Consider the following 15,119-nt stretch of genomic DNA (forward strand, 5'->3'; position numbering starts at 1 on the left):
AAACATTTGTAAACTGTTGATCCTACTTTTTACAATGTTTCAATTTTCTGGTTATTATTTAATCTTAAGTAGAGCCATGCTGGGATTTTAAAACAATAATGTTCAGTTCTTGAAAAAGTTTCATTAAGTCTCTTTATATTAACAGTTTGCTACTCAACTTTTTCGTAAAATTCAAAACTCAACAGGTAAAGACTTGGGAACTGCACAAGGATGATTACCCCTGTGGTGGAGTAAAACCCACCTTAAAGCTTATAGGCCTGGACCCTCAAATGGAATTAATATATGTTAGCAGGCATCTCTAATCACTCTATGTACCAGTCTGTTGTGTATCAGCCTGTTGTTGATCTGCAGGCTGGGATCAGGAACTCCAAGCCCACAAGTCCCTTTCCTCACCCATACGGTATGTGACCCCTTCTTTGAAACAGGTGGTGGCTCCTCAGGAATCCTGTGGGAATTATGGGTCCACCATACTCCCACCCGATTGATTGTGGGAGTGCATCCAAAGTTTTGGCCTCCTGTGTACATCTTACTTAATAGTAACACTAAAATGTGATATTAGATTGGACATTAGAGTCATGGGAAAGGTACGCCAGAGATTTATTAGTATGATGTTGGGAGTTAAAGGTTATAGTTACAATTACAAAGAAAGACTACATAATTGTTAAAGGTTATAAGAGGGTAGAGAATTTTGTTTCTACTGTTTATTGAATTGATAACAGGAAGCGTAGATTGAGGGTCAGTGCTAAAGGAGTTTTTTTCACACAAAGGATTATGAGATCATAAAAAATTTACTACAAAATAGCTATAATATGGTTGTCAGTCATGTATTTGCATATTCATGCATGAGCAATGACCTAAATGTTCTTACATTCCACACTACAGAAATAAGATGAAACTTAAATAGTTGGTCCAATTTAAAAATAATCATGTAACATTACAGAGTACCTCCCAGCTTTCAAATGGAGATTAATTACAAATTAAATTTTAATCTGTTTTAGATTATCTGTCTAAGATCTTTTAAAATCAGTTCCAAAGACTAGATGGGATTCACCACACTGGTGTACTTGCCCTCTTGAATATAATATCAGTTTCTGCTACTGTATTGTGTTAATATAAGACACATTTTATTTGCCATGTCTTACGATGGTAGTAAGGAGGCCTGAATGTGTGGTCAGCCACTCCCCAGCGTGGTGGAAAGATCACAAAGTCTGCGATTGCCACACCTGGACGGGTCGACTTAGCAGTTAACACTGTGAAAATCGAAGGATCCTGAAAACAAATAGGGTTGTCGTTAGATTAGTGTTCTATATCGCAAGCACCTTGCATATCTGTGTTGTCTGTTTTTGGTTTCAGGGGTACTCCACTTTTCCCTTGCACAGGAATCTATTGTGCGAAAGCTTTAAAGTTTAACTGAACTGTTTGGAAAACAGAATGAAAAGACAGGATTCTCAAAATTTATCTCTAATTCCTTGATTCTTTAATTTTCATATAATACTTTTTTTTGCATATTTACATATTTAAAATTCGACCAAAATGAAAAATGAAATGCCTGCCCCTTGTCATGAAACTAACATTTCTTCTAATTATATTGTTGTGGTTTATCATAAAGTAGGCTTACGGGTATGTGTGTAGATGATTCTGTCTGTGTGATTTAATTGAATTAAAGTCGGGCATTATCAAAAGAAGTTAGGGGTAAAAGGCATTTGAAATGCTAATGAGTAAACATGGATGAGGGCTCAGCATATAGGATGTGAAGGAAATTTTCACTTTTAGATATGTGAAGAGGTTGCCTAGGTTTTAAACGGATGAAAGGATGTTTACAGCTAACAAGATAAGCAAGATAAGTGTGTTTATTTTTCCTAAAGGTACTGACCATATTGACAACATGAAAGATTTTTATATTATGGGAAAAGTAAATTTCCAAAGACACGTAGAACAGTGGAATTACAGAATACATATGTAAAAAGAATGGAAGGCTATGTTGGGGGGGAGGCATGTAAGATTTAAAAGGAGTGTGTAAAACAGCCTTGGGGAAGCCACCAGCCACTTTTGCAGAAGTTTTCTGTGTCCAGTAACCAAAGGTGAAGGAAAGCCTTTGGAATTCCACAGTCAGGTGGGTGCTGTGGCAAACTTGCTGGCTTATTATTCAAATTTAAAATCTAATATGGAGTGTTGCATTAAAGGGAGTGTATAGTTGGGAGTCCAGTTAATTAGAAATTTTAGGATTTTTTTGTGGTATTAAGTAATTGTAATCTTATATGCTTGAAATCTTTTCTTTTGTTAATAAATGTTTTAAGTTAGTTTTTTTTTTAAATCTCGAAAGGTGTTAGTGGACTCATTACTTCTGAATTCAGTGCACATATCTTTTAATAAATACAAATTGCAAAACTGTTGTGATAGCATGGCCAAGTTTCCCTTGTGGATTTGGTCTGCCTGGCACACATCAGCTGCCATGTCATAACACCCTGAAGAGGAGTCATTTTTTTGCATGATTCCTTCTCCCAAGAAATGGTCCTTAGTGTGGTTCGGTCCACCTGAAAATGCTTAAAAGAGTTCCACAAATGGATTCTGTAGTTTCATAGAGGTCAAATTAATGTGAAATTGTAATCATCAGGACACTCGTAAGAATACCAATATAAGGGGAAAGCAACAGTTTATACTGAATGTAAAGAGAGTGCTGATTGTTTGGCAAGTGGTGTTGCCATGGAAAATGCACCACTGATGGTGACCAATAGTTAACTGCGCCTGTTTCAGCTAAACAAAATAAGTGACAGCCATTCGCTGATGCATTCCTCAGGGCAATGCTTTGACCAATTAGGGTCAAGCTGCCCAGTTTAAATTTCTAACTTGGCAGTTAACTGTCAGTCACAATCAGTGGTGCATTCTTCATTGCAATGCCACTTGCCAACCTATCAACACTCTCTTCTAATACAGTATAAATTGTTGTTTTCCCCTTATATTGGTATTCCTGCAAGTATCCTGATGAGTGCAAGACTAAAAGCTTAGACAAGTCTCAGTTTTCAGCAATACTCAAGTTCTGTACTACCAAACGACTGTTTGAATCTGTAATTTTGTGACATTTCCTCTGTTCCTTTGATATTTTCTCTCCTTTTATAGTCTTATCTTTCAGCTGTGCACATATTAGATCCATCAATTGAACGATACACTAATGGTACACATTGTGGTAGTATAAAGCAGAACCTTTGTCGGCTGATGCTCCCTTGATATCTCCCAGACACATGCAAAACATGTCTTTCACTGGAAGTCCCCACTGCTGAAACTGATCTTAGTTTGATTAGAAATCAAAGAGCCTTCATTGTGTTGGAAAACAGAAAAACCATCAGCTTTGCACCTCATCCTTGCAACATATCTGACTTTTAGTCATTTGGTAGTGCAGAACTTGAGTATAGCTGAAAAAAAGAGACTTTTTTGTCAAAGCTTTTCATCTTGCACTCATCAGAACAACCCTATTTCGGCATTAAGCTTACTTGGTGAGCAAATGGCTTGGGTCCTATTTACAAAGCTGCTGATAATGTCAATAGTGCATGGAACTGTAAGAATCCCAACACATATATTGACTAGTGAAGGTAGGCTTGTGGTAGAGAACCCAGGCAGATTTCTCAACTAGTACGTCAAGGAAAGGGAGTTCACTTTCTCCATTTCAAAGGTGAATTTGAGTGCAGGATGGAGTCTATTGAGACATGCAAGGAAATTATTACATGCACCTGCAGATTTAAATATAACAAACGCATCATCCACATATTGGAAATATGCAAGGGGCAGGAGGTTAGGTGTCATTCCATTGAAGACATGTTTCTGATGGAGCTGAATAAAGATGTTTGCGAGAGCTGGGCCTAGAGGGGCTCACATGGCAACACTATCTATTTGGGCATACATGGTGTTGTTAAAACTGAACTCAACATAAGTTCGATGAATACTGATTTACCATAATGGTGAAGGTCTAGATTGCCATGATATAGTGCTGCACCACCAAAATAGGCTGCATCAAAGGCATTCTGTGCGATAATGGTTCCCTGATCAGATCATTTTGTGCTGCGTATAACACAAACCCATGAATGGGCCTAAGGCCTAAACTTTCAGCCCTGAAAAATGCCTCGGATTACCCTGGAAGGGCAAGGTATTTCAAAAATTGGAGAAACAGGTGAAGCTGGTTGTTTCACACTGCTACTATGCAGTAGCAACATGAGTGGTATTTACCACTAACAGGATATTGCCATCAAGCCAAAAAGATGTTCTGCCTACCACACAAATGATTAATGCGATATATGAATTTCGGCCCATATATCCTAAAGTCTGTTGGATCGTATCAAACAGCGTGCCCTAGCCGCTGTTCGCAACGGGCAAAGTATGAACCATACCCTGCACAACTCAAAACACAGTGTCCAAAATTTATTGTGATTCACAATTGTACAACATTTGCTAAATAATCCTCAATGTGCTAAGAATTAAGCTGACAACCAATTTAAGATTGTCAGTTGGGCTAGCAATGTGGTGCATTTGTGTGTACTGGAAGCTACATATATTAATACACAGGGCCCTGTTCTTTGCAGTCAGAAAGAACATGTACACACATTGTGCCTGTTTCAGCTAAACAACATAAGTGACAGCCATTCGCTGATTCATTCCTCAGGCCAATGCCTTGACCACTCAGAATCAAATTGTCTTGTTTAAGTTTCAAACATTGCTTGTCAGTTAACTGTCAATCACCATCAACAGGTACATTCTGTATGGCAATGCCTCCACCAATCAGAGTCCAATTGCCAACCAATCAGCACTCTCTTCTAATATAGTATAAATTATTGTTCCCTTTACATTTGGTTTTCTTGTGAATGGTCCTGATGAGTGCAAGACGAAAAGTTTTGACAAAAGAGTCTCTTTTTTCAGAAATACCTAACTTTCCAAATGGTACCTGTGCTTTATGTGCCAAAAATAAAACAGAGATACATGAAGAAAATTACTTACAGCATGATCAAATGAAACAGAATTAATGACCATAAAGTCCTGCAGATTGTACTTGTAGGGTGTATAGTTTCCATGCCAGGCCACAACATTAAATGGAGAGAAGCCCTGAAAATAATAGATGGAATTACTTGATCTGTTCCAACATTAGAAATTGAAGAACTACATTTGAGATCCTTGGAAAATTGATCCCAGGATCAGTTTCCCTTTGCATGTAAAGTAATTCTAAATAATTAAAGTATATTTGCCTTTACTTCAAGGTGCTTAGAAGATAAAAGTGAGAAAGTAATGTTTCAGTTGTACAGAACCTTGGTCAGATCCTACCTGGAATACTGTGTTTAACTTTGGCAACTGAATTTAAAAGAAATATTAACTTTGCTGTGGGATAGCACAGATTCACCAGAATGAGTTACATTTAGAGAAGAGGCATAAACCTGACTCAAAATCCTTTGAATTTAGAAGGTTAATGGGTGATTTAATTGAGGTGTTTAAAACCATAAAAGAGATTAGGTAGGGTAGATATTGAGAAACCATTTCCTCTGATGTGGCATTCAGAACAAGGGGGCACAATTTTAAAGTTAGAGCCAAGACATTGAGGAATGAAATCAGAAAGTATTTTTTCACACAAAGGGTAGTGGAGATCTGGAACTCTAACCTCTAAAAGGCTATGGTTGCTGAGTCAATTTAAATTTTTAAGACCAAAAATGATGGGCTTTTGTTAGGTAAAGGAATTGAAGAATACATAAAGACAGCAAGCAGTTGGAGTAGAGGTATAAATCAGCCATGACTTGATTGAATGGTGGAATAGCCTCAAAGGTCTGATTGGCCTATCCCTGTTCCTTTATGCCTAGATACTTGTAAATATAAATTCAGAAATTGCCTTCCTTAGACTCAAGGGTGGAATTTCAATTCCAGGGTAGGGACCCCAATGTCGCATTCATTTCCGGTCCTGACCCCAAACTACATCAGCAATGCACATGCATTGCGATTTCAATTGAAAAATCACTTAATTTACCCAAAGTCGCATTCATTGTCCAATTTGCGGCAGTGGGCGCAGGAATGAAATGGGTGACAGGGAGCAGCAGGTCCGATTTAAATGGCAAGTGGCAGCCAAGGTTGTTATTGCTGTTTGTTTTAATGATGGAAGGAGAAGCTGATCAGAGGAAGTGGGTATGGAGGGCCCCATCCACAGAAGCACCCCCCCCAAGTTTCTCTGACACCTCATATGAGGTGTTGCTGGAGGCAGTGACAGCTCAGAAAAGCATCCTGCTCCCAGCTGGCAGAACAGAAAGCCTGAAAGGCTTAACAAGAAGGTGGGGCTGGAAGTGGCTCATGAGATCAGCTGCAGAGGAATGGTAATGAGGAACTGGGTCCAGTGGAGGAAAAAGTTTCAATGATCTGCTTAGTGGCAAAATGAGTCCAGAGATAGACACAGCAGCACAGATACTCACACTCTTCAGTGGGTCCTCATGCAGATGATGAAAATGTGACACAGGTTGAAGTGCACAACCTGCGAGAGCAGGAAGAGATGGCTATGGCCGATCCCCATCGGCGCATGGAAGATAAGCACAGCCCTGCTCAACAGGGTGGAAGTGCAGAGTCTCAGAAGTCACAAAGCAGCAATCTGGAGGATCAATGTTAAATGTATGACCACATATTAGAGTTACCTGAGGCAGTGAGGGGTTACAGGATGAGAATGGAGGAGTCCATTCATCTCATGTGATCCACAATATTTCAGTACTTTGAGCACATGAGGTCTTCCATTGAGAGAATGGCTAACCTCATGGAGTGCCATGTGCAGCACCACTCTGATTGGAAGCAGGAACAGCACTCTAACATGCACAGAATGCATGCTGCAGTCTATAGCATTGACCAGTTAGTGATGTAAATGCTGCAAGGAAGGTGGGGTGTATGCTGGCTGCACATCAGCTGGTGGTTCCCTCCAATGATCAAGAAAGGGCTGAGGTGGCAACAGATGGTGGAGTGGGCCACTCCTCACAGGGCTCCATTATCATCATCATCATCATCATCTGCCTATATAGACCTCCGATGGGCAAAGTATCTGTAGAGTCATGCCCTGTGACAGAGGCTGCCATCACAATAATGCCAGTGCAGCAGCCTTTGGAGGTGCCCATACCCCAACCTCGGCACATCCACACTGAGGCTGACTGCCACAGGCATCTCAGTCCCAGACAGGTACTCACGAGCAGCCTGCCTCCACCTCATCCTCAACCACAGGAGGAGCAAGTTGTTGCAGTGGCCGTGAGCAGATGCCACCACTTTGGCAATGTTACTTTGTGGGTCGCTTAGGTGTTTCTGTTGTAAATTATATTAAACTGTTATGTGATAAAGCACTGGGCATGTTGTTGCACTAAGGCAGGCTTGTGTGTTTCCAATTCATCATGGTGAAAGGCAGAAGAATGGAAACTAAGGGTTAACAAAGCAATGGAGTTTGTTGGGGAAGAGAGTATCAGGTGAAGACTCTGGAGACTTGCAGTGATTGTGCTATTGGAATGTGTTGATTTTTGTTCTTAACTGATATTTGCTTTCACTCAGATGAATGCGAATCTCCTCTCCAAATGTCATGCAGAATGACCATTGCTCTGATGAAACATATCTGGATCAGAGTGGTCCTAGTGTCCCTCCCAGACTCAGTCAGCAGCGTGGAGGTCCATCTGCCCATCAGCAACATGACACTCTATTTGCATTTCTATTGTGTGAACAATACAATGATACATGTCCCATACATATAACATGTTCCTTTCTCTTTGTGTAGGTGCATTTCAAAATGAAATAGCTTGCATTAGGGACCAACAGGAAACTGGCCTATCACATGAAGCACTCTTTGGTGCACAGGTACCTACACAAAAATATCTACGTGAAGTGCATCAATCACTAAAGACAGGTGAAGTGCTCAACTACTACAGGAGGGGGCAGATGAAGGAAGCAGCAGAGAAACAGCCACAAGGTAAAGGTGGGCTTAAAATAGATGGTTCTCTGCCACAGGGTCTTTGTATCTGTACCTCATAGGCTGCATACAGAGGGGAATTTAAACAGAGTGGAACCAAAAGCACTTCATGCGATCCTTTGAGAATCTTTAGGATAAGTGTGTCCATCATCTCTTGTAGATGGAAGGATGCCAACACACTTTAGAATCCACTTCATTACGTTGAAACGTTGCCAAAGTGCAGCTTCATCACCTGCACAGGCATGCAAGAGGGTTTCAGAAACTTTTCGTGGAGTAAGTGGCAATTTCATAATCATCTACAGGAAGTCCCTGAAGACAGTGCCTGTAGTTTGATAACTGATATCGGGTTGGGTAAAGATGTTGGTTCACATTCTTGGTGCAAGCTGAGGGAAATGTTACATTGAAGATGGGCAGAAACTGACTTTACCCAGTTTTCGCCTCTCCACCCTAAACCTGTTGACTCTTGCTGGCGTAGGGTACCATGGACACCTACAAACCCTTAGCATGTTTCCCAAACTACCATATATGAACCTTGGTGGCAAGTGCCTGCAGACTATGCAAAGGGAGGAGGAGACATTACGCCAAGTTTAACTCTTCAGCTCAGTTCACTGGATAATGATTAGGAAGGATTACCTGGCTGAACTTTCCCCTCTCTAGTTCAGGGGCTTTGACCAGTTGTAGCACTCCTTATTGCTGACCCAGCAGAGATTCAGCACAAACCAGGGACTGAACATGAGCCTTTCCTGCTCCATACAGTTCGACAATACACTGGGAAGAGCGCTTTCCGGGCAACTTATTAATGGACATCTACACTAAAGCTTAGTTTGATTTGTGTCTATGTGTCCTCATAACACATTCAGTATTTGACAATGATACCTTACCTGCTGAGCAGCAAATAACTTGCCCTGGAACTTGCTGATGACAGTGAACCCAGCTGGAACCTGTCGATTTTCATACCATGCAACTGGAACCTTGAAATCTCTGGGATTGGCAAGGCCATTGGCTCCTAGTGAAGTAAATTAAATAAGATTCTAGGGTTAAACCTTTGACAATGCAAGAGAGAATACTTATTTGATATGGAGTGCTAATTTTCTTCTACTTTTTAAAAAATTCTATTTCCTCAAATATTTATTTCACATTTTGTCTATTTCAGCTAATCAGATGAAGGGGGCACACTTTCTGCAAACCTCCCACTGTAATTAGTGGAGGACGTACTTTGAGCAGTTTAAATTCAGAAATGTTGGTTTTGTTATGATGCTGATGGGTATCATTAATGCAAGATTTGTTCATCTCAGGATTCTTTAAGAACAGAGAAAAACCTGGTTTTTGGAAAATGAGAAATGGTCAGAAATTGATTTTAACCAATTCACCAACTTAGAAAAATTCAGGTATATGTCAATAGGAATCTGTAAAAAATCAATTTTAAAGAATTCTAAAATCAGTCAATGGAACCAATGAGTTCTTACTAAACAAAAACAAAGTAGTCTGGATGCTGGAAATTTGAACTAAAAACAGAAAATGCTGGAAATACTCAGCAGTTTTGGCATCATCTGTAGAGAGAGAAATAGCATTAATGTTGCACATTAGTGACCTTTCAAATGGTGCCTGACCTGTTGATTATTCCCAACATTTCCAAATTTTATCTAAAACCCTGTTGTGCTTGTTTGTTAAAAGGAGTCCTCGCTGTATATTTTTGCGCCACAGTGCCACTGAATATAGGTCTTGTAAAAGCTCAGGACTAAATATTTTGTAGTGTAAAATCTTTACCAATTGGTCCAAGATCGGGCAACTCAAAATGGCCTTCAAAGACCTCCAAGATGTAACCTCTCGTTTCTTCGAAAACCTGCACACTGAAATGCATCCCTCGCTGAAAGAAAGATCTATATTATTATTTGTTCTAGGTATCATTGGTTATTTTTCATAAAAACTATTAATATGAATGTCATGCAGACAAACAGATCAAATTTTTTTAAGTTCATAGTTAATCCTCATAAAACAGAAAAGGTTACAAAAGGAGATTACGTCATATGCTTCTTGAGTCATATGGATACAACTAGGTTACTGATATTAAAATTCAAAGTGTGTGTGAAATATACCTTTTTACTTTTATAAATTATTAGTATAGTTTCTGTATGTAATGTGAGCAATACAATAATGCTAACCATCATGACTTCAGAGATAAAAGTACTACATTCATGACAGATACTAATTCTCCAGGTCCTTTCAAATTATATTGGATTTAAATTCAGTAGTTTGTCATCAATTCATCCTTTTGAAAAATGATTTTATGTATATAAATGATTGTTCTTCAGACTGGAGGATAGTAAACAGTGGTGTTCCCCAAGGTTCAGCTCTAGGACCACTGCTTTTGACATATATATATAAAAATTGGAGGTGTGGCAGACAGTGAGGATGATCTGAATTGACTGCAATAGGACTAGCAGAATAGGCAGACAAGTGGCAAATGGAATTTAGTACAGAGGTATGAGGTGACGCATTTTGGCCGAAGTGATAGGGAGAGGCGATATAGACTAAATGGCACAGTTCTAAAGAGTATACAGAAACAGAGGGACATGGGGGTCCATGTGCATAGATATTTCAAGGTGACAGAACATATTCAGAGAGTGATTAGCTACAAGATTAAGTTGGAGAAATTGGGGTTGTTCTCCTTGAAACCAAGGAGATTAAGGAGAGATCTGATAGCGATGTACGAGATTATGTCAGGTTTCGATAAGGTAGATGAAGAAAAACTATTCCCATTGGCTGATGGTACAAGGACTAGGGGACAAAGATTTAAGATTTTGGACAAGAGAAGCAGGAGTATGTGAGGAAGAGCTTTTTTTGTGCAGTGAATGGTGATGACATGGAACAAAAATAAAAATAGCTGGAAAAACTCAGCAGGTCTGACAGCATCTGCGGAGAGGAATACAGTTAACATTTCGAGTCCGTATGACTCTTCATACAATGGTGATGACATGGAATTCGCTGCCTATGAGGGTGGTGGAAGCAGAGATGATCATTGATTTCAAAATGGTATTGGATGGGCACTCAAGGGAAATAAACTTGCAGGGCTATGGGAGTAGAGTGGGGAAATGGGACTGATTGTCCTACAGAGAGCTGACATGGACTCAGTGGGCCAAATGGCCTCCTTCTGTGCCATAATGACACTATGGGATGGATTTTCAATTGGTGTTAGGGTCAGGAATGGTTGTGGGTGTGATTTAAAAATCACATTTCCTGAGGCCATCTCAGGATACTGCATCTTTGGTGTGTGCTCCAATTTTCAAAGAGAGGGCAGAGGTGGGAACGAGGAACCCACTTTCCTGAAATTAATGGCCCATTGAGCTCCTTGAGGAGCTTGCTAATGAATTGGGGAGAGCAAGAATTCAATTTTCAAATATGAATTCGGTAAAGCCATACAGCCTGGTGCATGTTAGTGCACAGCTGTCAAGTCCAAAGCACGCAGAAGTGAAAGATTTTTTTATGCAGTGAAAATATTGGGACCTGAGGGATCTTGTGCTGGATTGTGCACATTTCCTCTCATTTGGCCCCATTTGGCCATGTCCGTGAGCATTCATGCTGCTGGCCCTCCAAGGTGCTGCTTGTTCTTGCCAACATGGCTGCTGCCTGTCTTTGCCACTCACATTCTGCAGCCAATCTCTGCCTCCTGGAGTTGCTTGGCAACACTAAATGGCCTCTGGCCCAATTAGGGCATTTACATTTCAAAGTAGTGGGTGAGGGCGACACAGCTGTGGCCCGGAGTTGGGACCCAGATATTATCCAGGCATCAAGTTCCTGACTCCGCTTTGAAAATCCAGCCTATGACTTTAAGTACATAGAAAATTAAATTAAGAATCAGATAAGTTGGTGGCAGTGGCTTCTGATGTATTCGAACAACTGCCCATTGTCACCCATCCTACTCTGGATGGATTTTATGTGGCACAGTATTCCCCGACCCCCTGACTAAAAAGTTGGAAGGGAGCCCGCCCACCAACAAGCTGGCTGCCCTGCAGCCATTTTATGCTGGAAGCAGCATTAATTGCCTAAGGTCAAGACTTCCACCCCCAGCTGGGGAAGACGTCCCACTTTAGAGAGCTGCCAGACAATCTGATTGGCTGGCAGCTTTGTAGTCCCAGCAGTGCCAAGTTTGAGCAGTGACCACTGCTGGGACCATAGACAGTTCCCGAACAAGAGGAGGTTAGGGAGCTGGACTTCAAGGTGAGTCCAGGGTATTGGCGGGGCCTGGTTGACAAACCACAGTGTGGGGGATGAGGAGGTGGGGGGCCAGGATCTGAGAAGCCAGGGAGTAGGGTTAAAGGCGGGATATGGCCATGGGCAGGGGTGGTGCCTCTAATGGGCTCAGGGGACCCACAAAGGAGACTACCTCTCCCTTGCCTGATATCAGCCCACCTAGTAAAAGCTGCTGGGCCATCCACCCGACGTTGGCCTCCTGCTGCTGTGGGTATAAAATAGTGGCGGAGGCAAAATGAGGCATGTAACTAGCCATTAATTGAACGCTTGAGGGTCTCAATAGGCCCAAAGGCGGGCAGGCTACCTGAAACCACCACTGTCCACGGTAAAATTGGAGACAGGTTGGGGGCAGGCGGGAAGGTGATGGGAAACCCATGTGCTAAATATATGAACTCCCTTCACCTTCAAAAATGCCAGTGGGGTGTGGGGGCGTAGCATTCAGCCCCATGTGTATGTCCTGGGTAAAGGCCTCTGGCTGCCTTCTCCTACTTGCAGTGTATTCATAATAACTGTCCTCACTTTCAAATCCTTCCATGGTTTCTCCCCACATTATATGATGGATCCTTTTTCGAGATAGTCATAAACTTATTGAATGAAACTCTACTCCTCTGACTATAGTTTTCTTTTTGTTTTCCATGTCCTCTACTCAACCATTAGAGATGAATCCTCAATCACTACATCTTTCACAATAATCCAGATTTAGCACTGGTAATGATGGCAAACATGTCATGTTCACCTTCAAACTGACTGCAACTTCAGGAGTCCACATATGGGCAGAGTTAAGTGGAAATCCAGAAGTTGCTGCTAGTGATTCTACACTCTTCCATAGGATTCCCTATCAAGACCCTCCCCTAAACAATCAATGAATTGATGAAAACCTCTACTTTTCCATTACTAGTCTCCCTGTAATAGTCCTTGAAAAAGTTACTTGTTGAATGAGGTGTAACTTGATCTTTAACGGCGTAAAACTTCATAATTACCATGGCACACCCTGACCATCCCTGGAAAAACAAATTCTATAATTGTGGGATATTAAATATCTCCATTATGATAAAAAGGTTCCACATATTTTTAAAACCAATCATAATTACTTCATTTGCTTTCTGAAAATTTAAGTGAAATGAGAAGGATAATGTGCTTTTAACTTCCTGGTTTGCTGTCTGGGAGAATACTTCAATGTAATTAGCTGTTTTTCCTGCTTGCATACATCGCTGCTTCTACATAGCTTAGGATTCTCTTCACTGGACACCATAATTGAACTGCCAATGGAAAAGCGGACAACCATGCTACAGAGATCACTAGATCTTTTGGCAACTTTCTTTGAGGCCACAGTGTGTGCAGTTGCTTCATGCTGACCACAAAACCTAGCCCATATCCTTACTCACTCTTCCTAAACCAATTTGCCTTGCAACCTCTTTCACTGCCTTCAAAACTTTCTGGAAAAGATAGCTTCTCAAACATACATTTTCTGTTAAGCTTTCCTACTCTTCTCTGTCTTGTAAAAACACTCAAAGATTTTTTTCATTATGATGTCTTGTTAAACTAGCTAAGTGAAGAAGGAAAATGTATCCATTAATATCAAACTGGATGATTAACAAAACAGAATCATAAACAGGCTTTTCTTCCAGCTTACCTGAAGGACACAAATCTCATTGGGTTCAACCAGCATCTTGCCAAATTCTGTTGTAATCAACAGGTTCCCTTTCTGGGGCACTGCAATCAAACAAATATACAATAAAAATCCAAAATCGAATGTATACGGTACTTCCTATTGTCAGTTTTGGGGAACTATTATTTTACTTACTCCCCATCTTTCCCCATTTTCTTATGCTTGTGGGTTATTCACCACTGCACTTTTTTTGAAATCAGCAAGGTGGAATGGTCAAGCCTGCAAATTTTCCTGTAATTGCCATTGATGTCATACCATTAGCAATACCAAAGCAACACAATGACAGTAATTACATGTTGGGGGCCAATACTCTTAGTTATGTTTATGGCGCCCTATTTGGGTGGTGCAGTTTAATAGAATGTAAGCAGTGGTCATCTTAGCATCATCCTTTTATGCTGTTCCCTACTTCATTTTTTTTGATAAAGTATTCTTATTCCTATCTTACGGCACTGCAGAGATTTTAATCGATCCAACAGATTAGATTTAAGGTCAGACTTCAAAATTGAAACATTGCATCATCTTTTATCATTACTAAAATAATGCCTTTCCCTTGTTGCCTAGGCATGAATCCAGGTCTGAATGGTAAAAGGGCAGTACTAAGGAATGTCCACCATGAATCTAGGATTGATATGGATTCTGAAATTAGTTACACAGTTCTCAACAAAATGAGACATGCATTCCTTACTTGTTATGATTCATGTTCTGCTACACATAAACTGGAAAGCAGTCACTTAACTCCATATCCTGCAGTCATGAACAACACTGCCTTCTAACTGTAAGATATAAGTAAAATACTGCAGATGCTGGAAATCTAGAACAAAAACAAAAATACCGGAAAAACTCAGCAGGTCTGACAGCATCTGCGGAGAGGGATACAGTTGATGTTTCGAGTCCGTATGACTCTGCATCAGAACTAAGACATATAGAAATGAGATGAAATATAAGCTGGTAGAGGGGGGGTGGTACAGGAGAGCTCGATAGGGGGCCAGTGATAGGTGGAGGCCAAGAAGAAATTGATGTCATAGACAAAAGAACAAAGGGGTGTTGATGGTGGTGATATTATCTAAAGGATGTACTAATGGGGACATTAAGGGAAGCAAGCTAGTGGCAGATGGCCCTAGTGCGGGTGGAGTGGGGGGAAGGGATCAAAATGGGATAAAAGGTGGAGATGAAACAATAGATCAAAATAAATTTCGCATGGCACTGAGTGTGGATCTCAGGATGCGACGAGAACAGCAGTCCGAGGAGCGT

General features: G+C 40.7%; 1 protein-coding gene across 2 annotated transcripts in view; it reads right to left on the reverse strand.

Annotated features, from left to right (window-relative positions):
• hgd (homogentisate 1,2-dioxygenase) overlaps positions 1-15,119 on the reverse strand; it is a 32,005-nt gene that overhangs the window by 4,539 nt on the left and 12,347 nt on the right. For both annotated transcript variants that reach the window (XM_078559957.1, XM_078559958.1), the window contains exons 8-12: positions 13,833-13,912; positions 9,716-9,815; positions 8,830-8,954; positions 4,984-5,088; positions 1,143-1,269 (exon numbers count right to left, since the gene is read on the reverse strand). In XM_078559957.1, coding sequence (XP_078416083.1) covers positions 1,143-1,269; positions 4,984-5,088; positions 8,830-8,954; positions 9,716-9,815; positions 13,833-13,912 — 537 coding nt within the window. The remainder of the gene's footprint in view (positions 1-1,142; positions 1,270-4,983; positions 5,089-8,829; positions 8,955-9,715; positions 9,816-13,832; positions 13,913-15,119) is intronic.

This window comes from Cetorhinus maximus, chromosome 16, assembly GCF_964194155.1.
Source record: "Cetorhinus maximus chromosome 16, sCetMax3.hap1.1, whole genome shotgun sequence".
NCBI lineage: Eukaryota > Metazoa > Chordata > Chondrichthyes > Lamniformes > Cetorhinidae > Cetorhinus > Cetorhinus maximus.